At 37.8% G+C, this 25,897-nt stretch overlaps 1 protein-coding gene across 1 annotated transcript in view; it reads left to right on the top strand.

Moving 5' to 3' along the window:
- Nucleotides 1-25,127, top strand: part of TERT (telomerase reverse transcriptase) — a 34,468-nt gene extending 9,341 nt beyond the window's left edge. Inside the window, exons 4-16 of the mRNA XM_026843400.1 lie at nt 369-558; nt 3,933-4,115; nt 5,436-5,597; nt 5,977-6,072; nt 8,066-8,151; nt 10,465-10,578; nt 13,286-13,357; nt 15,226-15,411; nt 16,829-16,955; nt 17,284-17,345; nt 19,095-19,219; nt 19,562-19,699; nt 24,633-25,127. Coding sequence (XP_026699201.1) covers nt 369-558; nt 3,933-4,115; nt 5,436-5,597; nt 5,977-6,072; nt 8,066-8,151; nt 10,465-10,578; nt 13,286-13,357; nt 15,226-15,411; nt 16,829-16,955; nt 17,284-17,345; nt 19,095-19,219; nt 19,562-19,699; nt 24,633-24,736 — 1,645 coding nt within the window. The 3' untranslated portion in view covers nt 24,737-25,127. The remainder of the gene's footprint in view (nt 1-368; nt 559-3,932; nt 4,116-5,435; nt 5,598-5,976; nt 6,073-8,065; nt 8,152-10,464; nt 10,579-13,285; nt 13,358-15,225; nt 15,412-16,828; nt 16,956-17,283; nt 17,346-19,094; nt 19,220-19,561; nt 19,700-24,632) is intronic.
- The last annotated feature ends 770 nt before the right edge of the window (nt 25,128-25,897 follow it).

The raw sequence follows: 25,897 nt of genomic DNA, 5'->3' as shown, positions 1-25,897 counted from the left end.
TCTATTCAGCTTTGTTAATGTCTTTCAAGCTTCTGAAACCATGAGAAATAGCCAACTTCCTGTTGTCTTGCATAAAAAATATTTCATAATGTTCAAATGTACTCGATTAATCTGTGCTTAAATTTTCATTTGTATTAAGATTCTTTTAAAAATTATCTTAGTTTTCATCAAACAGATGTGTGTATTCTCTTATTACTGCATTATATTGTCATTAAGATACTGTGAAGTTGTTCTGAAATTCAGATTTCCATGTCACTTTCTGCAGAGGTTAGAATTTGTAATTGTTGTCTTAGAAAAATATTTGGCTTCAGTTATAAAGAGATCAAATGTTTTAACTTTCTATCACTAAATGTGTGTTTGTATTTTAGAAACCATTTTGCCAAAGTACATCTGCGTGCTTTATCTTCAGAGGAGATTGAAGCTGTCCGTCAAAAAACAAATGTTCCTATGGCATCAAAGCTCCGGTTCATTCCAAAAGCGAATGGGTTAAGACCCATAGTAAAAGTGAGCGGTGTTGTTGAAGCACAAGCATTCAGTAGGGAAAGCAGAGAAAAGAAGGTTGTTATTTTTTTAAATTGTTTTATGTGTGTTTGATGTAGGCAGCTAATAAAGTGAATGAGGTTTTTTATGTTACATAAAACTAGTTCTGACACGGTGAACTGGAATGTTCAAATCAAAATGACTGAGTGGGTCTACCTGTTGCAACTTAGCTTCTCCCTTCCCTGTGCTTAATTACCATTAGCCTCCCATTCCAGAATCACGTACTTCTGTTTGCAAGCCTGTCTCAAGGAAATAAGTCTTAACAGAATGGCATAGCCTGTCAGGTAATCAACTTTTTCTTTCTCATCTCTTTCCATCCCTCTCCCTCAGGCTTGTGAACTGTGTGTGGTTGTGGTAGGCATTGCCCGTCTGTGGGAGCAGAAGGATGGAAATCTCACAAGATATTCAGTATTCTGAACTAACATGTCATATTTGTTTGGCACACTAGAAGGTGAGGGATGGATGAGCCTGCTGGGATTTTCCTGAATACTGGTTGTACACGTTGATCAGTTAGTTGGCTCTGGTGCCAGGTCAGCCCTGAGGGGGCAAACAGTGCTGAATTGGGCATGTTACAGAAGAAGGTCTGAGAAAAGGGAAGGAAGCTGGATCAAGCATAGAAGGGAGATAGGAAGGAAGTTGGGAATTACTGTGATATGGGAACAGGGACAGAACATGCAGTGCACAGAATAAACAGGCCAGCTAACCACAAGACATAGTGGGAACTCAGTTTCACTATCTGACACAACTGCATTAATTGTTTTTCCTTAAGGCTGAGTCCCATTTAATGCACAAGATTGAATGTTCCCCAAATGGGTGAGAGGTCACTTGGCTTCTTAGTACTTACTGTTCAGTATGTGATCCCAGACCAGATTTACAGGGCATCAACTAAACACTGTTCTAAAGTGTTATTTCTTCATGGTTTTTGAGACAAGAAGACTGTCAGATTTGAGAGTATGCACACAGTTAATTTGGAAATAGCTGCAGTGCTTTAAAGGTGCTATTGCTCCTGTAACAGGTCTGGCATAAAGGATGACATGAATTTATTGAAGAAGAGGAAGGTTCAAAGTCAAGTGTGGTAGCTGGTCAAGTGGTTTGAGCTAACCTGTCTGGCCTGGAGCTTGGAGGGAATATCTGTATCTACTGAAAAATGGGAGCAATAGACATCTGTTGGAGAGTGCTGACAGATACCTGAGGCACTGATGTTTTCAGATGTTAGACAAACCTCATCTATGTAAACTAATCACAAAGCATAGCTGATGATTTTCCTGTATCCATGAAAGAAAAGGTGGTAGTAGTGTTACCTCTCAGGTAGTAGACTGAGACAGAGGAAAGTGTCCATTGCAAAATGATCATTTTATTCATCAGTTTAGGGCTTCCAACCAAATGGAAGTGATGTAGTTGGTTTTGTTTTTTCCCAGAACCTGCGTGGATACTCTGTTTCTGTCATGACCTTTTATCCTGCACTCTGTTCCAGTTTTTTATCCTGTACCATATCCAGCTCTGCTCTCCACTTTTGTCCTAGCATTTAAATTTTAGAACGAAGATGATTCTCCATTTTTTTCTGTCTGACAGTATTCCAGGTTCTGGAATTTGGAAGCCAGTTTGGAATTGCAGGAGTGGTCTTGGCCAGCTTCTGTAGCTCAATGCTGAAATGTATCCAGATGAATTGCCAGAGCTAATCTCCCAAATATCCAGCAAACCAACTTCTCATTCTTGGGCAGCTCTCAAACTGTGCTGCTAAAGACATGGTGAAATGAGACCAGTTCTGTGAATTTATCCTCAAATCATCCTTCTTCCTTTTTCATTTGAACCAGTTTTGTTTTTTTTTTTATTATTATTATTTATTTTTAATGGGCAGCTCAAAGCACTGGGAGGCAGCAGGGTTCTAAAAGATCTGATTTGTCTGAGAGCTTATAGTCTTTTACTGCATTCTGCAGAGATTCCAGCAGATCTTTAGGTTTTGCGAAAATGTTAACTCTGTGGATTAGACCTGTTCTGAGGAATTAAGAGACTCAAGGGAATTCCTTCTCACATGAAAATGAGGAGCTACTGTGATTACTGCAACTTAAGGTTTCTCAGGTCTAGTTCAAACTGGGCTTGAAACCAGTCTCAATTTTCTTTTGTTGGCTCACCTGCTGACACCTAAATGGCCATCAGCTTTGTGCAGAGGTGAAAGCCTGTGAAAAGTTGAGTCATCCTGGGATATGCTCATTAGGAAGGAAAGGAGGAACTTTTCTACTGGTGATTACTCTGATCTTGCTGCTTCTATTTAACTTTGACCTACATCTCTACCCTTTTGACTGTTTTTCTTAGGAGCTTGGTCTGTAATAGAAAAGATAACACTGCAATTATTCAGGAAAGTATCTTAATTTTCAGAAATCTTTGTTTTATAAACTGGTCAAAAACATTTTGCAAGATCAGCCAATGAGTGAACATAGTTGCTTATGTGAAACAGTGAAGTTGCATTAAGTTGTTTTGGAGTAAGTGGCAGTGGCACACTAAACATTTTTGGTGTGCTTTGGTTTTGCCAGCTTTTCGCTGAAACCTGTAATTGATTTTTTCAGTGCAAAAAGAAATGTTTTCAGATGAATTGGAATGCTTCCATAATTAGTAGTTTCGGTGTATCCATATCATGATCACAATACTAGCATTGAGTGTAAGAAAGCTTTTATATTCTGTTTGTACGTTTTGGAGGATTTCTCTGAAGCTCTAAACATATCCGTAAGTACACTATATGTGCCGTTTGTGTATTTTCTTTGGTAGTATGGCTTCCCCTTTCAACATTCTTTTGTTGCCAGGTCTGTCAATACTTTTTTTCCTTAAGGTGTTTACTGAGCTAATCAGCGTGCATGACTTAACTGCCACCCTGGTGTACTTTACTATTCCCATAGCTGAGAATTAAATCTTTGATAACATACTTGCATAAAGTACCTCCAGAGGCTCAACTGATGGTGGTGCAGTTGGACTTTACCTTAAGTCTTCGAGCACATGTTCTTTTTACTGTTCTTGGTGGTGATAACCTCCAGCAGAGAGACTGAATGATTTTTAAGGAGTTACCTTCCAGGTGGTGACTATTATAATTTCTGGAGTCCACCTATTTATCTTCTTAACTATTACACCTTGATTTCCAAGAGTCAAGTACAGAAAAAACCCAAACATTTTCCACGGGGTTTAAATGTACAAAACCCCCCAATAAATCTCTGTGGCTGTTTTATCTCTTCCAAGTATTTACTACAGCTATATTCAGGCTTTCCGAAAACTGAAGTTGACCAAAATATTATAGGAAAAGTATAAATTTAATCTCATATTTCATCTAAATCTGAAATCTGTGTATTGCACAGAATTTAATCTGGTTCAGCATACTTTAAGGAGATTCTCTTTGGTCTCTTTAGATGCACCACTACAACACTCGACTGAAGAATCTGTTTAGTGTGTTAAATTATGAACGGACTATAAACACTAGTTTTATCGGCTCTTCAGTGTTTGGGAAAGATGATATCTACAAGACATGGAAGAAGTTTGTTACAAAGGTTCTTGAATCAGATGGTGAAATTCCTCATTTCTACTATGTAAAGGTATGTCTTTTTAATTACATATTCAAACTAACTTTTCAAAGTCAGCTTGCACAGGTACTTTCATAGCTGTAATAGCTGTGATCTGACTGCATAATTATTTATTCTTCAAAATAAACTTTTGTGCATACCTAACACAGACTCTGGTTGTTTTTTTGGGGTAGACGGTTGGGGTTTTTTTGAGGAGGGGGATGTCCCTGCAGTCGCACTTCCTTTACTTGGATATTTTTCTGTCTGTCTTTTCTCTCAGGTAGCAGCTCTTGCTTCTGGACATACAGTAGTAGATTGTTGCAGTTACGTTTTCTTGGGTATGAAAATGGGACAAAGCTATAAACTCAGATGTTCTTTAGGGCTATCTTCCCAAAGGAAAACCAGGAAAATCTTGCTATGTGCATTTGTATAAATTCAACATCTTTTTAAAAACAGGTCTCTTCTATCTCAGTATCATTATTTTCTATTGAAAATGAACACTTGTTCTCTAGTGTCTCTCCAACAAGTTTCTTCTCCCACTTGAAAAAAAATCAGTGCTTGTCATATCCCACTATTTGAAGGAGTTTCTTCTGAACGCTTGTGTTTTTCAGTTATGTCTAGCAGGCAAACTTTTATGTTTGAGCTCAAATTGTAGCTTTGAATTGGGGAGATTTACACAAGTGTATGTAAATTACACAGATTTATATATATTACAGTCTAATTCTTTTCCTGTGGTCTCATATGTCAGTTGTCATCCTGTCCTTGAAATGACTTTCAGTGATTGGTTATCTTTCAAGCCAAAGAACCACATCATTGATGTAGTTCTCCTAAGATTGTTGCTTCTGCAGAAGGTTTTGCATTTTGACTATGACAATTTGTAAAAGCAGAGTTAAGGTTGCAACGTGAGGTTTAGGAAAGCTAAAACATCTGGGTTTGCTGCTTTCCAAAAGTCTTAAGGTGTCACCTCCATGATCATATGGAGAGGAAGGTTTCTTAAAATATTTAAACATACAAAAATATCAGCAATGAAATTTAGTTACATGATTTGAAGGTTCAGTGTTAGATTTAAAGTTGCATATGCTATCATCTTCTGTTAATAACAAGAATTGTGCTGAAACTGATGGTTTGGTTGTAGCTCATAAGGGAAAACTCATTGATGAGTGAGGAAGGGTTCTGCAATGAGTTTTTGTTTTGTCACAAATTTGGACTGAATGATGCAATAATTTCACTCCTATGTGATTTGTCCTTCAGCTTTGTCCTCCTTTATATACTACAACAACACTTTCTTTGTACTACCACAGTGTTTACGTGATACTGATGAATATGTTATGGAAAATGTTTCTTCTCTTTTAGGCTGATGTGTCCAGGGCATATGATACCATTCCTCACAATAAACTTGTGGAAGTGATTTCACGGATCTTAAACCCTGAGAAAAGAACTGTCTACTGCATACGGCGCTATGCCGTGATTATGATTACCACAAGTGGAAAAGCCAGGAGGTTCTATAGGAGACATGTATGACTTGCTGTTTCCTTCTATTTGTTCCTGTAGATTTATTTTGGTCTGAGGAATATTTTTGTTTATAGCTTTTTTTAGTCACATTTTGAATTAGGCACTTACTTATAGATCCTTTTTTAGTATTGTTGGATATTTTCTGGAGGTAGCAAAGCTTTTATTTTTTTTACTTTGTACTTTTTACTCAGCATTAGTAGGAGTAAAGATAAATGTATTGTGGAAATAGAGATATGTGAGGGAGATATTTCATTTTAACAATAGCAGAATTGTTGGATTAAAATAATGCAATAAGGCTGGCCCTTTGCCCTTCACTGAATAAAAGTCTGGTACTGAATTTTCTGTTGCTTTTGTCATTTATTTCTTTACACTCAATATACAGGTTTCTACTTTCAAGGATTTTATGCCAGACATGAAGCAGTTTGTGTCCCAGCTTCAGGAGAATGCCTCATTGCAAAATGCAATAGTAGTTGAACAGGTAAATATTGGGAATGCAAAAGAAAACTACAGAAGAATTGGAGAATGAGTGGGGTTTTTCACTGAACGTACATGTTATTTGGTGACACCACCTCTCTTGTAGTTAACCAGCACCTTCTGTAGAAAGATTTTTGTCATGTTTTCTTTGATATATATTTTTTTTGGGGGAGGCTCTCAGTGTTCAGTGGAAGGAGTGCACCAGGCGAGAAATCTGACAAAATGTTTTAGACGTTTCCTAGATTTTCTCATTGTTGTCTCAAACTTACATTTTAACCGGTGTTTTCTTTTTCCTGTCTTAATTTCATTGTTTGCAGCAGTTCTCATGTGAGAAATTAACTACCTAGTAAAGAAGGGCTTCAACATTTGCTATCTCCAAAATGTACAGAAGTAAGAATGAGCAAAATGTACTCTAAGCTAAGTAGCTAAGGAAATAGATGTGGCATGTTGAATAGCAGACTGCACAGTTTGCTTATTTTAATGATTATCTGCCAAGGTTGATAAGAACGAACTCTTCTTTAGATGAGTTAAAATGCAACACAAAACAAGATCAGCTCTTATATTTTTTTGAAGAGATTTCTCACTTTCAGTGAATTAGAGTATTGTTAGAAATTATATGGGTTTTAAATTTACTCTGACACTTTGTTACAAGAGGCAAGCATCCTTCTGTTTTAATTTTTGTGCTGCAGAGAACTGTACTAATTACAAATGTTTGTTCCCAAGACATCCTTCTTGGATGGATGCAAGGAGCATGACAGAGAAAGTCATAGAAGTAGGTAATATGCTCAGTTTCTTAGTACATTTTCTTGCTTGACATCATGGTGTTCCATGATAACAACCTACAAGATTCCGGAGCATCACGTGACCAGACAGGTATTTTGTCATGGGCTACTTCCTCCTTAATTTTTTTTTTTTCTAAACTTGCCAGTGGAAAGTTTTCACACAGAGTTAATTTATACTTCTAATATACAAGTAAAATGATCTTTTACATCTGTGGACATAGGAGTAGCATATACAGTGTGGGTAGTGAACAATTCTAGGATCCTACAAAAAGCAGTGAGTTTAATTAGTACATGGATCAAAATGAAAACTAGCTGGATCTCTGATGTCTATATAGGTTCTTTTTTGTTCTTTGTTCTAGTGGACATCTGATTTAGATAACTATGCTAGATATTACATGAACAGCAGCATACTATTTAAAAATATTTTACATTTGAAAACACTTTCTGTGTGTGTGTCATTACTTTAAAAAGTATTCTGAGAAAAGTATCATGGCAGTCTGAGTGTCTGTACCACAGGTGCATCATGTTAGCTTTTCAGTACAAATAACCATGAGCTCACATGGCTCTATCAAAAGCTGGGTGCATTTGTCTCATGTTTAATCTATGCAAATAGCAAGTAATTTTGCTTTAATTCTCATGAAGTCATTGTCAAAGTAACTTAAACAGCTCTAAATGAATTTTTTACTACACAGTTTTTTACTTAAAAAGCTTCATAAATATTGGGTGGACTCACACACGGAATCATTGGTAAAGTGTGGCAAAGAAAGTGTTTTGCAGCAGAAGTGGTGAGTGTATCTATACTTGGGGAGTCATAAAGAACATGACAGCTAAAGAAAATGTCCTGTGGGATAAAAAGTGCTCAAAAGGGTGAGGTCTCATACATTGTAATGATCCAATATAATATACTGGCACTTGAAAAAGTAATTTTAAATGTTCTATTTGACTATTTTCCCATGTAACACCAATCAAAACTACTTTTCTCCTAAAGCAAAACAAAAAAAAGAGCTGCACCATTCACTTGTTGGATGTGAGCACCTTTTTAGTGTGTATATTCAGATCTTGGTTTTAGGTGTTTTTTTTCTTACCTTAGAGTTTTGAACTACTACAGTGTAACTTTTCATAAAGGTTTCTGTGTATCTTTTAAGTTTATACTGTATTTTTAGTTTCAGTACATTTCTAAAGTACAACTCTTGTTTTGTTTTGTCCCATTTCTAGAACTTAACTTTTAATGAGACAAGTTCCAGCCTGTTTACTTTTTTTCTTCAAATGATACATAACAACATCCTGGAGATTGGGAACAGGTAAAAAAGAAGTTAGTTTTTCTTTCTGTAGTGTGTTTGGGGTTTTTGGTTGTGGGTTTGTTTGTTGTTTTTTTTTTTCTGTTAAGCAGGATACTTTTAATTGGCTTGGGATTTTTGCTAGCTGTCTTTTAAAGTTTTTTTATTTCATGTTAATTTGAAATCTGTTTATCAGTTTAAAAGCATGAAGAGTTTGGAAACAGATTATATTGAATAAAATGTCACTTTCCCACCTGGATGATGTTAACTGTACACAGAATGCATTCTTCTATAAATATGTAACCTCCTTCATTTAAAACTGCAGATGTAGTACAAAAGAAAATTATTTTAAAATGTTGGAATCCATAGTGGTGAGCAAAAGCAAGCTAACATCCAAGCAATCATGCAAAAGTTTTGCTAGTCATTTCCCTGTAGTGGAAAATTAAACCTTTTCTGCATGACCGTGCTATTTGGCAAGTTAAAATAAAAATAAAAGGTAGTAACAATAGAAATTAAAATTATTGGCAACTCCAGAATTAGGAATCAGATGTTATAGAGGGCAGTAATGCACATTTCTTTCTGTGTTGCTAGATACTTATCTGGTATTTAACATTTTGCCTCTAGGTGGCCAATGTGTACCATGTCTAGAAAGCAAGTACTTACATGATCTTTATTTGTAAATTCAGAATGAGGTATATTATAATTAATAGCTTCTTGCTCTTGAAAAAATACTTTTATTTTAAAAATACTTAATCTCACAGGATTGAGGGAGGGGGAGAAAAGCTTTCAAGAAAGCAAATAGAAGAGTGTTTATAGGTTTTTCTAGCATTGAGGCTTACACTTCCTTTGTCAGATCATGAGAATGCTGATGTGGCATGTTGTTAATAAGGGTTAACCAACATCAGTATGTTTAATGAAAGCTTATTGGATTTAAAGAAAGCACACCCTGACAAGCCAACTTTACACTTAAAGTGTCACAGCTTTTTTTTCATATACTCTTTAACTGATGGTTCTCAAAACCCATCAGTTGTGAAAATAATTCCCTTGAGTTTTGTGAGGCATACTCATTCTGTTGCTGACGGCATAGAAAAAACCACAAGGTAATGGGGAACTCTGTCTTCAGTATCATATCTAGATGTGACACATTACTATTACTATGTGTGGTCTTACTGGCTTTATGCAAGTAATGAGATATAAGAAGTATTAATGAACTTCCCCCTGGCTATGCATATATGAATTCTTTGAAGCCATGAGAAACAAATCAAGATTTACTCTTTTGCAAAATGACAACTGACAACTTCAGTGAACTTTTCAAGCTGGGGTGGGGTTGAGTATAATTATAAATAGTAATGGTTAGCGTTTCACATGATGTAGTGGTTTCTCCTAATTAGAAGTAAAATAGCTTCATGCTTGAGTAGTTAAATGAGGAAATAAATGTAATTTACAGTATATAGCTGGGATGTGTAAAACCAGATCACATGCTCTATTGGGCTAAGTCATCAGAAATTGCCTTAAAATTAAAGTGATATTTATTTGTGGAAAACAAACCGAACCAAAACCGCAAGAAAATATTTTCTTTGACCAGATCATGTACAAGTAGAAAGAAAGAATGAACACCTCAATTTAAATTATTGATTTAAAGTATTTCATAGTTAAATATTTTTATTATGACTTGTGCTGCTAAAAGAGAATTTTTTTTTTCAGAAAACTTAGCAAGATTTGATAGTGGTGAACATTTATATTTGAATTTAACATGGATGTCTGCTGTTTCTGAGAAAAGTTGGAAGTGTTCCAACTCATAATCCACCTGAATTTAATTCCTGATGTAGATGTACAATATGAGCTTCAGTCTGTCAGATTTTAGTGGGCTCCTGCTAGGGGCTGTTTGGATAATAATTATAAATAAATAAATGTTTGAAAGATTTGTCCAGTGCACTTTGTTTCTTGTACAAGAACATTTGTTTTGACACTGTGTAAGGTGTAACAAAGAATTACAAAACTTAAGTGAAGCATGGTTCTGCAGCTGAAGGGGGAAGGCGGCATTTTGGTTTGAGACCAGTTAGAAAATTTATTTCATTTATTGATAGTTGTCTACTGGAGTTTGTTAATAAGAGAGGAATATGTGTATTAGGATTTTTTTCACTGTTTAAAACTTCTGGAAACATTTAAATTCTTAGAGGAAGGAACAAACAAATTTAAGTAAGGCTAACTAGCAAGTATGTAGCATATTTCTTAGTGAAACATATATGTTGTACTTGAAAAAATAAGTAAATGTTTAATACCTATTGCAAGCTTGTTGCATGTTTCGATTTTCTTTTTTCTTTTATTCTTTACTAGGTACTATTTACAATGCTGTGGAATTCCACAAGGCTCCATTTTGTCAACCTTACTTTGCAGCTTATGCTACGGAGACATGGAAAACAAATTGCTCCGTGGAGTACAGCAGGATGGGTAGGGATACTTTGTTCTGTGCTCTGTTACAGTAATGCATCATATATAGTATAGATGTTAGACATTTTCTCTGAAGTTTAATTTTGAATTTCAAGGATTTCCATCTCTGCATTATGAGTGTGGTGCACACAAACATCTCTGCAGCTTTGGTGTCGCTGTGGTTTTTTTGTGGGGGAATTTCCTTGTTTGTCATAAGATGGGGAAGAAAAGTGCTGAAAAGAAGCTTTCACAGATCTGTGGGTAGGAAACTTGTTCTTACAAAGAGCATAGTATTTAGGGATGCTATGAAGAGTCTGAGAAGCTGCTCTTGTTCATCTAAAAAGTTTATGGTTCTCTGACACTCATTCCCACAATGTCTGTGGTCTTTTGAACTCAGACAAGATGGGATGCTTGTTACAGGCTTTCTGATACTGCAGGCTTCTGCTTGAGGACTTTCCAATCCACTCTCTGAAAATCTTAACATTTTATCAGTCAGAGCTTTATTGCAGATTTTTTACAAGACATGTTGGTTTTTGTTTGAAGCCATGTGTGGCTCCTAGTGCATCTTCTAAGTCTTTGTGCCCTGCTCATACTTAGGAGCTTGACAGAAAGCTAGCCCAATAAAAGCTCTACCTTTTTATTAGCTGTAAAAACTTTGGAGTCCCTTTTACCTTCATACGAATCCCAGTTTAGAGTCTTTAGGCATGAGCTAGACTCTGAAGCTTCTCCGTGTTCACACATCTCCCTCCATTGCTGTGAATTCTGACATAAAAAAGAAAAAAGAAAATGAGAAATGTGTAGGGGTACTCCAGATGAGTGCATCTGTCTGGTGTCTCTTCTAGGGAGGCTCACTGGGTAACAGAAAGCCTCAGAATTTTAAACATTTCCCTACCAAAGTAGTAGAGTTCTCACAGGCTTCAGGATGCTGTGGTGATACGAGTTGTGCTGGGCTTGTGTGTATGATGGTGGCTTTCGGTAGCAGGGGAGGGGGCTAAGATGGTGGCCCCTTCGAGAGAGAAGCTTCTTGAAGTTTCTCTGGCTCCCAAGTTGCACTATCCTTTGCACCAAGGCTGGGTCAATTACTGAGGGTGGCTGTGCCTCCGTGATAAGATATTTGAGAAGGGAAACATGGGAATAGGATTTGGAGTTGTAAGGATGGCACCTCTGCATATACTAAGGTCAGTGGAATAAGGGAGGAGGAGAAGGGGGAGGTGTGCCAGAGCAGAGACCCCCCTGCAGCCCCTGGTGCGAGGGCAGGCTGGGCCCCTGCAGCCCATGGGGGGCACCAATGGTGCAGATGCCCACCTGCAGCCTATGGAGGACTCCAGCAGGTGGCTGAGACTGAAGGCTGGGACTCTGAGGGAAGCCCTCGCTGGAGCAGTCTGTTGCTGGGAGAACTGCAGCCCATGGGAGGGACCCACTGGAGCAGTTTGTGAAGAGTTGCAGCTCGTGGAAAGGACTCACGTTTGAGAAGTTTGTGAACTGTCTCCCTTGAGAAGGACCCCACGCTGGAGCAGGGGAGGAATGTGAGGAGTCCTCCTGAGGAGGAAGGGGCGGCAGGACTGACTGCATCCTCCATTCCATGCCCCCTGCGCTGCTTACGGGGAGGAGGTAGAGAAATCAAGAGCAAAGCTGGGCCTGGGAAGAAGGGAGGGGTGGGAGGAAGGTGTTTTTAAGATGTAATGATTCTCACTGTCCTACTCTGTTGTTAGTGTTTGAATTACATTGATGTTCTTTTTCTTCCCCAGTTGAGTCTTTTACCTGTGACTGTCATGTGTGAGTGATCCCTCTCAGTCCTTACCTCCTGAGCCTTTTGTTGTATTTTCTCCTTCCCATTCCTGACGGGGTAAGGGATGAGTGAGCAGCTGTGTGGTACTCACTTGCCCTCTGGGTTCAAACCATGACCCAAGTCTAAACAGCTAGGTTTTGCTTTCAAAGGATGTTGTTTATATGTACTGAAATCATGAAACTGATTGAGTACACTCTAATGTAGCAGCTGTTTTTATATAGAGCAGATTTTAGAAGGCTACTGAGATGTCTGAGTGATTTAGGTAGTTTCATTTGGCCTTTAAGTCAAAAATATAGCCTGGCTATTGGCTTGGCTAGGCAAAGGTGCAGCTGATCTGATTATAGCGGTGGTAATTCTCCTTCTTTGAAAAGGAGACTAGACAAGATCACCTCCAGAACTTCCACTCTATGATCTGCTAGGCAGGATTTATCAGAAGAATATGGGCATGTTTGGGACCTGGATTCTGTTGAAAAAGGAAATTCCAGTCCTTACAGTGGTAGACAGTAGTCTGTTTTACATTTAAATTATAGCTTCACAAACAAGTTATTACATGGTAAACAAAGATACAGAGTTAGAGCACATCAAGAGTCTTGTATCTGCTTGTGTACCTGGTATTATATCTCCTTTTCTTGTCCTATGGATAAAGATACTGCAAGTTCTCCCTTGGAAAAGTGTAAAACCCTGCATCCAAGAAGCTACTGTGGAGTCTGTCATGTTTCATGTAGCCAGCTCCTTTGCTTTCTTACTTTTGTTTTTTATCCCCATTTTTTTTTTAGGAAAAAAGCAGAACTGAGAATTTCTTCATGAGACTCTGGAGATCATGTTGGCCTCTACCTACTTTTGAATTAAAATGAGCACATTGCTGCTCTGAAGAGTATGACAAAAATTTGAAAGGATTACATACAAAAAGATCTAACATCAGTTTCTTCTTGATTACAGAGTCCTAATACGTCTCATTGATGACTTCTTGCTGGTTACACCACATTTAATGCAGGCAAGAACTTTCCTAAGGTAGGCTGTTAAAGACACAGTCTTGGAAGTAATAAGCATTAACACCTTTTAGGTTGATGTTTTTCATCTTTATATGTGCTTGTATATATCGGTACCTCTGTTTCATGGGTTAATAATCAAGGGCTGTTTTGGAGTCCTTACTGGTAGCCTGTGCCTAGGAAGAATCCTAATAGCTACATTCTTGATGGCTAACTAACAGTCTGTTGCATCTCAGATGGTGGGGGATTCCTGCTGAAGTTTTGAGTGATCTAGCTACTGACCCTGATGGGGCATCTAGCAATAATTTTTAGTGCCAGACTAACCACAGCAGCTGACAGTTATCTTTTAAGACCATTTTCCCTTAAATTGTTAAGACTTTTAGTTACATTCTTAAAATGCTTTTATTGGGCAGGCGTGCTGCTACCTTCTGTTCCCAGGGAAAGAATGCAACTTTTTTCTGATTCAATATTGCTAAGAATTTTCTGGTCGTTAATATTCTGGGGTGAGTATTTGAAGATACTGATAGCATGGCAGCATGGAGCTCACAGAGTTTTCAAACAGTAATGCTTTAGAGTTCTTCAGAACTTTTTTTTTTTTTTTTTTTTAAATTAGGCCTCAAAAGAGGTTCCTGGTTACTGTGGAGTGAATGTACAGTCATTGTCCAAGAAGAGTTCTGCTGATGCCAAAGGCAGTTTTAAGGATCCAAAGGAGGAGGTCTTGAAGAAAAGCTTAGCATCTGCAGTGCAGTCAGTTGCATCATGCTTTTCAGTAGTTGGAAAAATGCAGCTCTGTTGTGAGCCTGAAAGGTGATGGGGAGATCGGTTCAGTACAGTTTCAAGTATAAATTGTACTAAGTAGCAGATAGTGTACTTTGAAGACTTAATTTGTCCTCATTTCCTTATCAAAACAGAATGAAATTTCTAGGGATGTGTGGATTTACAGTTCTGGAAATGATAAGTCAAACTAAGAGGCTGGGGATGCCTCAAGCTGTTAAGCCCTATGACATCTTTTCAGTATGGTGTCACTTGCAGTAGCATTGCAGATACTGTCCTACTTGGCCTTTGACATTATCTGCGTCTTTATGCCAACTTCTGCATCAGCTGTGTTGGTTTTCTGTAAACAGGGCTCTTCTGTGCAAGTTTTCCAGAACTGGTTATAGATCCTATGAACTCTCTACCACAAATGGAGTAGTAAGCTTTTTCTAATGTAGTATGAAAACTGGGGGACTCAAGAAGTTATTTTTGAGGAGACAGCGTTATGACTACTACTCTCCAATAAGAGCCTATGTCTTCCTCTCACTCTAAAAAGATGAAGCCTGCACATGAGTACACCACCAAGTAAGACAAACTGCTGTTTGTCTGTGAGATGACGGTGCTGATCCAGAGTGTAGTAGGTGATCAGCAGACATTCTGGCAATGAAAACATCCATAGGGAAAACTTTGTGGTGAAAGTTGAAAACGTTTAATCAGATAAATGAAGTTCCTGTTATGTGTATTCTCCTTGGTTTTGTTAACTTTCAGAAAAAAAAAAACAACTCTTCATCTGTCTTTTCTCAGTGATTTTGATGTCAGTGGTTTCTGTGGGTGTAATTTATGCAGCTTGTCTCAAATGTTTAATGGCTTAAGTTTTTAATTTGCATTGACTGTAAACATTTTTCTCTGTTATCCTCATATCCTTAAGCTTATTTATTTTATGTATTTATTTAGCTCTAATATCTTCAGTTTTGTTTATTTCTAGCTATCTTCCTTAACCTAAAGAGTTGGATGTGGTTCTCTTTATTTTTTGGTTTCTGTCCTTTTATGCAGGATCATATGTGTCTTGCAGCATGGTGGGATTTTTTTGTTTGCTCTTGTGGAGGGAGTTAGGCTAACTGTTTGTATCTGTTTTAGGACTCTAGCAACAGGTATTCCCGAGTATGGCTTTTTAATAAACCCCAATAAGACAGTCGTGAATTTTCCTGTTGATGATATCCCAGGATGTTCCAAATTTAAACAGCTGCCAAATTGTCGTTTGATCCCGTGGTGTGGTTTATTATTAGACATACAGACACTTGAGGTTTACTGCGATTACTCCAGGTAAATAGACTTGTATACTCCAGTGTCAGCTTTACAGTAGATTGTACATAGTCTGAGAAGCACGAGGGTGTCCAGTGAATGGTGTAGTTGAATTATCAAAATAGATTTTACACTTCTGTTTCTTACATAGTAATCTAAACATTTTATTCTGCTGTGCAGCCTGCTATTTTCTTCATTTCATCTAGTGGAATGTACATAACCATCAACATCATCGAATGTGGCACAGGTCACTAGTGACCAGAAGTCATGTACCATATGGTGACTACACGGTTCTGAAAGAGTTTATTCAGTCACCTCAGTTCAGCTTCTTTCACCATTATGTGTTTGTACCTGATATCATATAAGTACATTTATTGTTTTGAAATTGTTTGGGTTTGGGGTTTTTTTGTACCTGTAAGAAGCAGTAAGTATTACATGAACTACAGATTGGATTGATTCTGTATAGATCTAGAGGGACTAGTAATCCTTTCAGCATCTGAGGTGTTCCCTCTGGTGTACTTGAGATAGTAGTGCAGGGGAGAAGTAACCTCTCTTTAAACTAGCAACCTTGAATGTATACACAAAGCAATGGCATAGAACTCAGGACAGGACAATGTATCCTACTTAAAAGCTCTGTAGACCCTTTACATGGGCCACTAGAGATGACATTAGACGTTTGCTAAAGATTAACAAGTCAGAACTGTTTAAACTGAAGGATAATATTGCTGTGTTACTGACTGTATTTAGTATAAACAGCCCATGCATGCATTTAAGTGGGGAATTAGGAGGAGGTTTTCCATCACCAGAGTGGTGAAGTTCTTCAGTAGTCTTCCAAAACACAAAAGCTTGGTCAGTTTAGAAAAGGAGTTTACATTATTTCCTCTAACAATTAGAGAACTAATATTAACACCCAAAGGGATTTATTCGCTGGCTGTGTTTCTAAAAGAAACAGTTTACATTGAAGAGGGCATTGGTGCTACTGGTCTGGGAGACACTAATCAGACTCCTGAGAGTGTTTGTTGCAAGGATCACCATGCTTTTGATAAGCCGGACTTAAGGAACTGGAACACCAGGGTGAACGGATGTGGCTTCCAACCTAAGTTCCTGCATTGGTTGTCACTGGAGTCGTTAATAATGGTCTGGCTAGATCATGTGTTTTAGAAATACATCTAGTTTGTGTTTAAAGTTATTGGTTTGGTTTTTTAGCAGGGTGAATTATTGAGCCCTGAGGTATCCTTAGCTAATAGTCTTAATGCCACAATGTCTAGTCTCTTTCTAAACTGAATTTAGTTATAGTAATCTTTTAGCTACAGGCTCATTGATTAGCAGGCAATCTCTGAAACGTGTGAAGTTAAATGAGGCTTACTTTACAGAATTTAATTTACTCTATTAGTCATGGAGTTTAACTACTTTTTTTTCTTTTTTTTTTTTTTTCTAGTTATACCTGTACTTCTATCAGATCAAGTCTTTCCTTCAATTCGAGTAGAACAGCGGGGAAAAACATGAAATACAAATTGATTACAGTCCTCAAGCTGAAATGCCATTGTTTATTTCTTGATTTGCAGGTGGGAATATGGAAATGAATGTTTGGAAATATTGTGATTAGTGATAAAGAGCACTAAAACTGCTTTGACTTTGAACATAAAGAGTTGATTTTGAGAGGTTAATTCTCATAACTTGGAAATGCTGACATCAGCTAAAATATAGGGTCTCAGCACCTTACAGAATTGAGCTTTCACAACATTGTTAATTTAAACACATAAAAGAAATCTGACGTTTAAGATAAAATGTTTTTTTTCTCTAGATATCTAAATCATTTTATGCTATTGAACTTGAACAAATCCTGTCATGACACTAAACTATTCCTATAGCTCTGTTTCTGTTCTGTTCTAGATCAACAGCCTTAGAACAGTTTTCATTAACATCTACAAGATATTTTTACTTCAGGCTTACAGGTAGGTCACTGTTTTCTGCAGTAACTCTGAATATTTCATTACTCTTTCTTGACACGTGGAGGAGCTACGGATTAGGAAGAAGTGTGCTGTATAAATATGCAGTGGTCAATGTCAGTAGTAAGTCACGTTATTCTTGTTTCAACACTGTTCTTAAATAATATTATTAGATACGTGATACAGGATTGTATTGATGTGTATGTTTAAGTGACCACTAAACAGATTTTCAGTGTCTTTTGGTATTGACAGTTGACCTCAAGAAAAGCAGCCTGTTTTGCTTCAGGAGGCTGACAAGAAGTCTTATCACTCATTGACCAATTTATATTTAGAACTTTGTGTCTATTAAAATCACATAGAACTTTGACCTGTATAACTTTACCTAAAGTGAGGCTTCATTCTATCAAGTTAATTGCAGTTTCTTAGCTGCTGAGAATGTCTTAATTGCTCCTTAGCTGGTAATATCTTGGGTTTTGTGAGCTGTTCTTGACCAGCAGAGGATGTGAATGTTTTAAACAAGATAAGGAAAAGACATCAAAACTGATAGCAAGTTGGGAGAAGGTACTAATCTCCATGTATTGAAAACTGAATGATTGACAGTACCATGTAATAGTTTGCTCATTGTTTTAATGCAAAAAAGGTACAAGAGGTGCTTCTCTCTTTATGAAAATCAGGTGTGTCTCTTTTGCTAGGCTCATACTTACTAGGAATTAACATTTTAGTTTGTTCTTAAATTCAGCTTGGTCCACATACACCCTATATCATTCTTGTGTCCAAGAAGTGCAATTGGACTTGTCTAGGACAGCATTGAGGTGTCAAACTCTTAAATTTTGTATTGTGAGTGACTTATGTTTTTCCTCTGATGTTGCACATGCTTAGCTACTTCTGTTTGCTTCTATGGTAACACTCTTAACGAGGTCTTTATGTTAGAGTAACTTTAAAAAACTGTCCACCATGCTAACAGCATGTCAGGTTAATTCAGACAGAGCTCTGTGATGCAGTGTGGAAATTATCCTTTAAATATTTTAAAATTTCAGAATTTATTGAAGTGATTACACCTATTCTGGGTTAATTTACTCAACATTGTTGAGTAATTAAAAATCAGCATTGTAATTGTTGACTCTATTCAGCATAAGCAGGATGGTAATGCCAGAGTCTGAAGAAGAAAACAAAAAGAAAAAAAAAGTCCAGCAGTTTTAAAATATGTCCAAACACAAAGGTGTAAGGGAGCGTACAACACAAGTAATTTCCATAGAATTGGCTTCCAAACAGACAAAAAAACAGGGATCCTGGTCTGTGGAATGCTATGTCATTTGGGGGGTCTGTTTTCCTGAATTTCTGAAGAGAATTTGTTGTGGGATTTTGTTTTGTTGTTTCTTCCTCTCACACTCTCTCATGTGGGTGTTCTCTGGCTGCATGGTCTGTGATACAGAATTGGTGAGGGTGTGCTTTCCCTGCATATACGACAGTTGTTGTCCTCACAAGATAATTCTGTTACTGAGGCAGATGGCTTCAAGATTTTCCAGGACAGAATTTACAAACAAACATAATAAGTATCTGACAGTCTGGGGCTGTGTATATAGAGGACAGTCTGGGGCTGTGTATATATAGTAGAGGTGTCATATGCTAACAGTGTTGATATAGCTAAAGACTGTTGGGTGTTTTTAAATATTGTATAGTGCCTAAGGTATGTAACTATAGTTTCACTTGAAATTGCAAATTACTTGTAATTAAATAGGCTGTTTTTGTGAACAGGTTCCATGCCTGTGTTCTCCAACTTCCATTCAACCAGCAAGTTAGAAACAATCCTTATTTCTTCCTAAGGATCATCTCTGAGACTGCATCATGCTGCTATTCTATCCTTAAAGCAAAAAACGCAGGTATGGTATGTTAATGGCAGTGAAGAAGTGTGTTTGGGTTTGGCTTTTTTTTTTTTTCCCCAAATAAAAAATGTTGACTGTGCAGTCGTATCATGTAATTTTGAGACAAAGATCAAGAATGAAAAATATGGAGTGCGTGATAGGAATCCTTAAACTCAATTTTCTGAAGGTACTAAAATGTTTCAGGTTTTAGTTCTTAGTTCTCTGCTGACATAGGAGACTTCATTGACTATATATGTTTTTAGTAAAAAATCTTGGAATGGTTTTGTAGGGGGAGAGAGAGGTCAGAAATACTTCATGCTCATCATTCTCAATGCCATTATTTTCCTGTTCTGTCTCTAGGTGTTGCTTTAGGTAACAAAGGTGCATCTGGTGTGTTCCCTTCTGAGGCAGCAGAATGGCTCTGCTACCACGCCTTCATGGTGAAACTGGCAAACCACAAAGTTGTTTACAAATGCCTGCTTAAGCCCCTAAAAATCTGTAAGTATTCAGCTATTTTTGCAGTTTGAAATATGGTTAATTATAATAGAATTTGGAATCGAATGGATTTTTTTAAGTTTTCTTGTCATAAAGTGGTGTTCTAAAATGCACATTAATGAGCTTTCTGATTTCAATCAAATTTACTAAGTAGACAAATTAAAGTGGTATGTTTTTCAGCACTGCATGTTCTAGAGTTTTGTTCTATGGGACAGTTGTTGATACTTGACATTCAGTTAGTTTGTACAGAAAACTTACAATTGGGTCAGTCATATAAGCATTCTCAGGAGGTTTAACTAAATGAAATTTGAACGCTCAGTTTTTTATTTTTAAAAATGTAGATTAACTGGCAACTAAATAAGTTCCTTCAGCAATGTAAACTCTTACCAAAGAAAGTGTCACTGGGGTCACTTTGCAATAGAAGTACTTGCTGTGCTGCATGTGCTATATTGTAATGGAGTTGAGTGGCGTTAGCAGATCTCTGACTCTTCTGCTTGGTGAAAGAAGCTGTCTGTGTACCTGGCCTCCAGGGAGCTCTCTTTGACCAATTGTGTGGTCTGGTCCCAGGCCAGCCACAGAAATAATAGAATATTCAGTTCTAAGATGCTAAAAATGAACAGCCGTAGGTTTTTCTGAAGTGCCCAGTACTGTTGTTGAATTTAGCTGCAGTGAAGGCCAGACTCCGAACACTGACGCTGTAACCTGCACTCTGAATGAAACATTACTCAGGAGGTTTTATTGTACAATACCAAGAAATTCTTCAGTCTAGTTCTAGAATAATGCCTATTTGATTTGAAACGAATAACAAGCTTTCCCTGATACCTGTGCTGAGGCCAAAAAGAGAGCAGTTGTGCTTTTGGAAATAAGCATTTCCTTCCCCTATCAAAGGCTTGCAGCAATGCCTGAGTGCAAACAGTCTGATCTTTGGTGGTGCAATCTGAACCGTATCAAAGAAGACAACTTGCACATTTACAGGAAACTAACTCATGGTTGGGATTGCACCAGCTGCATTCCTGACAGCCGTGGACTTTGTATGGAGCAGAACTCCAGCAGCCTCTCCCAGAGAAACTCCTTCTCTCGGAGTTACTCCCTGACACCAAACCCAAAGGCACCGTGTCTGATCACTGCTGCTGAGAAGCCAGTTCTGTTCAGCCCTTCTAGGAGTACCAGGGGAAGCAGGCCTGCTTCTGGGAAGGGAAGAGATGGCTGCTTGCTTCATTTGGAGAGGACAGAAACTGAAGAACTGAGCAGAGAATGCAGTAGTCACACCCAGTAGGATAACAGCTTCACTGGCAGCTGTTGTCACTTCTCTGAGATCCATATAGAGCACACCTGAGTTGTCATCTAATGCTGAAGGTTTTGCTCTTAGGATCCTTGACTGGCAGACTACAATCCAAGCCACAGCTTCCCCATCCTTCTCTGTGCATGCTTTGCTGTTGAATCTCACAGTACTTTCAGGGTGGAGGTGAAGCCCAGGTGGCTTTATTTTCAGCAGAATCTCATCTTCTGTGGGTGTGTGCATCTGCTATAAAAGTGATCTCCACTGTCCACAAAATCACACCACCACAGATACCAGGGAAAATGGGCTGGGAAGTAGAGGTGAAATTTTCCTAGTTTGAATATTGATTGTCATTAGGTTCTTTCTGCTGTACCCGTACAGCCCCTTGCCCAACCACAGTACTGACCCAAAACCTGCATGTGGTCCAGGCCTGACTCTGTATGCACAGTTTCTAACCCAAGAAAGCAAAGCTGACCATCTACCAGTTGTCTTCTCTGGCAGTGAGAATTGCCCTTGCAGAAATGGAATAACTTTGCTTCTTAAATTCTTGGAGAGAACTATTAATGGGGTACTTGCTGAGTATTGTGGGGGTGGAACAGGAAAGTCCAAAGGCAGGTAGAAAATTAGTGGTGACATTCTCTTGAAAAAAGTAATTTTCAGCTATTCTTTCATAAATCTTACCTTCTCTGAGGCAGAATCCGTTCTTCAAGTCCATGATGTCAAGACAACTCTCTTTTTTTATCTACAAGGCCCAGTTTGTTTTGGAAATACCTGAGACTTCACGTACACTGCTGAAAGATCAAGGGTTCAGAGATTAATGGCTGCTTAATGGCTGCCTAAACAATTAACAGGCTGTGACTTGTTTTTACTGTAAAACTTTAAGGTGGAGGTTTTTGCTGTGATTGGGCAACAGATCACTGGGGCCCAAGTAACTCAGATGCCATCTCTTAGAGATCTCCATTTGCTTATAACCCCCTGAAATCCTACCTGTACTTCTAGTAGCCCTGTTCCACCTGTGCTGCAAGGGTTGATACAATACTTGGTGGAGCACTTCTATAGTTGCTGTTTTTATGAAAAGCACCTAAAACATCTACTAGGTAATTTGGCAGGAGAGTAGCTGTTTGGGGTCAGCTCATCATCCAATTCGAATACTTACTGGTGACTGTAATTTTGAGAGGTGCTTGCTTTGACTTCATGTGTATTTACTTCCCACCCACCTTTCTCCTTCCTTTAAGAGTTGGTTGAGATTTTAAAAATCATTTCAAACCATTTTTGAGAAGGAACTGAGAAGGCAGCAGATGCCCCACCCAGGGGCTGAGCAGGAGGGAAGGGGGGGTCATCGGTTACTGGTACTGTAAAGCTCTACAAAGCCATCTTGGATCTCTAGTGATGTCGTATGCATGCCCTTGGTATGAACATTATTTCCATGTATCCTAGATCCCTAATCATAGATGAAGGCTAACTTTCAGTCACCTGATTGTATGGGGTGTTTATATTTGTACTTTCTTCCAAATTTAATAAGATACTAAGCCTCCCAGTTCTGCAGGAGTGCACTACAACCCATTTAGAGACATTGATAGATAGTTTTCTATTCAGACTTGTAAGTTAGTTTTGTGTGGCCTGCATCAGATGTATTCCTGGGTAATGCTGTCGTGATCAGACCATCATGCCGTAGAGATGCTGTAGAGACTACAAATCGGAGCATTATGTAGAGAAACCGGAGCTAATTTTAAACACTATTTTAAGTTTTTCTGACTTCTGGAAATCAAGTAGCACGTGTGGATGTCAGAGTAGCTGTGGCAGGGAAGTCACTGATTCTCAGGTGTGTTCCTGTAAAGTTAGCTCAGTATCTATACAGCACAGCAATTTGTAGCACAGAGAAAAACAAGGTTGGTAATAGTGCATGTATTGACTTAACGAGTACACTTTTTGTTGTCATTTTGGATTTTGTATTGGATGTATAAAATCTATTACCCCTGTAAGATCATGTTGTTGACAGGAATTGATATAAACTTAACTTTTTTTATTGTGTCCCTGCACATACCTTTCCATTACTCTCCACTGGAATCAATATCAGGCTCATAGGTTTTGGAGAGGAGGTTCTTCCCACTATTCCAAAACCTGTTAAATATCAACATCAGGGGCTTGTCAGTATGAGTTGTCGTCATTCTTCAGAGTTAAGTATTTAAAGCATAGTTACTGTTTAACATCCCTCCTATTATTATCAGTGGGGAAAGGAGCAAGTCTTTCCTTATCATGATAAGATAAAAATACATCATCTGTCTCCTTTTCAAATACAGAACAAATGTTTATTGAGCAGTTCTGCCTTTCTGCACCATTGACAATCTTGCCAACTCTGTTTAGGTAATGAGCTTAAACTGTTGCTAGGATTTTACATGTTCTTCCTAATCTTTAAAAAGTCCTTTTTATTGTCTGTAATGCTGTTGTCGATCGACTCAATGACCTTCTATGTTTTAAAACTGTTATGTCCTCTTACAAAAATTTCATTTCTGATTTAAGAACCTCATTTAGTCTCCAAAATTTTCCACCTTAAGGGTGGCTTTCCAGTTAGCCTTTCTTCTCTTACAAGGAAGCACAGTGGGGAAGATTGCTGTTGCCACTGTTATAGCAAAAGGTGCATTTTCCATATGATTTTATTTTTTAAATCTTTTTGAATATTTCAGTTCTAAGCATAGGCTACTTTGATGTCATATCTGAAAGTATATAGGGGAAAAGAAACAGTTTGGAAATACCTTCCTGCTGTAGGTAAACATAGCAACCACGTAAGGACCTGTCCCTTGTCCTTCATGTTGTTTAAAATAGGGTCTTTCAAAGTAATTATGTGTAGCAGGAACCCCCTTATTTGCAGAACAAGGCTGTGAGACAAGACACACACCAATATGGTTAACAGTCAAGCTCCAACGTTTATTAGAAAAACAAGTCCTTATATATTCTTGTGACAGCAAATCCGTGTGTTGCTCTGGCACATGCTTATTTCAAAAACTCATTCCTCTCAGCACTTTCAACAAGCACTACTAAGCGTGCACAACCGGTAGATAAATTTCTGCTTTGTTATTCTAAAGATTCCCTTCTTATCTGTTTCTTCCCTAATGAGCAAAAATACTTTCGCTTTTAGCCGTCATTAATCTAGAGCCGTTAATCTTCTCACACAAGTGCGTCATTCATTTAGACATCGTTAATCTTCTAACTTGAATGCTGATGACACTTTTACATTGTCAGTGACGCAGACGGTTTGCGACCCAGCATACTCACCCACAACTGTGGTTTGACAGAAGGCCTTTTTTGGTGGATATAGTTATTAAATAAATGGTTTTATGCTTTTCAAAAAATTTATAAAGTTCTTAAATCCAAACAAAGAAGTGTTACGAGAACATAGCAGGAGGAATTTCCTCCTTGATTTTCTGAGTTTGTTAATATTTTAACATATGATTTTTAACATTTTTATTTGTTACCCTGATTCAAGGGTGGAGGAGTAGCAGCATATGTTATTATAGCTTTTTTTTATCCCCATATTCCAGGTGTTCCAGCTTTTTAATTGGATTCAGCTAGTATTGATGTCATTATTTCTTTAGCATTCTCTGTAAAACAGAATTGTTAACTTGCAGTAGTAATAAATTGTTTCTGGTATTTTGGTAGGTAAGATGCAGCTGTTCAGGAGGATCCCAAAGGATACTATGGCACTACTGAAGGCAGTGACAGAACCGTCTCTTTGTCAAGATTTCAAAGCTATCCTGGATTAACTGATTGAAGTTTATTTCATAATTTTTCCAGGCTTGAAAATAAATGTTGTATCCTTAGACGACTTTTCTGTGGTTTATTTTGATAGAGTGGACTGAAAGCATCTTCACTCAGAAGTTTTCCGTGTTTGTTTCTCAGATACCACATAAGGGTTTAAAAAGAACAGACAATTTTGTTAATACCTTGTTTGTGTTTGCCTATAAATTCACAGGCTACTTGAAGCAATTGACTTGGTTTCGTTCAGTAAATCCCATCTTCTTGATGAAGGCATCATTAAGCTTTGTTCTGTACAAACATATCTACTTTTTTGTTTCAGTGTGGTGTTTCTGAAGAACTATTTTTGCTTCTCTGTATTGCAGACTATCTTGTAATAAATTGTCTTGATAATTGCAATAACAAGTACGTGTCTCCAATACCTTTATTTTATAGTAATCTTTAATAACCTGCCCAGCTGCGTTATGTCCTGAAGGACAGTTACCTGCACAGGTCAAGTGCATTTCATGACACTACCTAGCAAGATGTGCAGGTTACAAATTTTATGCTTTGGAGAACACAGCTATGCCAAAATTTCAGCATCAAAGCTGGTTATGTTTAGTGTATGTTTTATGTAGTCTGAATACGTGGTGATACTTTTAATGCAGTGATACACAGAATGATGGTGGTGCATTTATACCTACAAAACAAAAGTTCTTGGTTAGATAATATACTGAGTAGATTACTCTTCTAGTTGCATTTCCTGTTCTTTATTTAGGTTTATCTTTGGCTCTATAGTGTTACTGTAGTACAGTCTAGTCCTGGTGTTGCTGTGTTGTGCACGGCTAAATTTCGGCCTGTGGGTGCTCTGATAAACCTGCCCATATGTTTTTTTTTCCTCTTGTGTTGAATTTGCATTGCTCTGATGACTTATTAGGGTTTTTCTGTCTCTGTTATAGGCTAAACAGTAGCTACTGGGTGATTTTCTCTGAGCGGATGGAGGATATCTTGCTGGAGTGAAACACAGTGTAGGTGGTGTTACTCAGCAGGTGTTTTCAAAGGATGGACAGACCACCACCACACAGGGACTGGTAACATAGCTCCTAGAAGCTAATTTGTAGTATTGCAACCTGTCCATTAACATCATAACTCAGTTCAAATTCTCAAAATGCACAATCAGTCATACAGTT

Source organism: Athene cunicularia, assembly GCF_003259725.1.
Source record: "Athene cunicularia isolate RWA chromosome 2 unlocalized genomic scaffold, athCun1 chr2_part1, whole genome shotgun sequence".
NCBI lineage: Eukaryota > Metazoa > Chordata > Aves > Strigiformes > Strigidae > Athene > Athene cunicularia.
The sequence above is the reverse complement of the archived record's forward strand: the minus strand, read 5'-3'. Positions and strand labels throughout refer to the sequence as shown.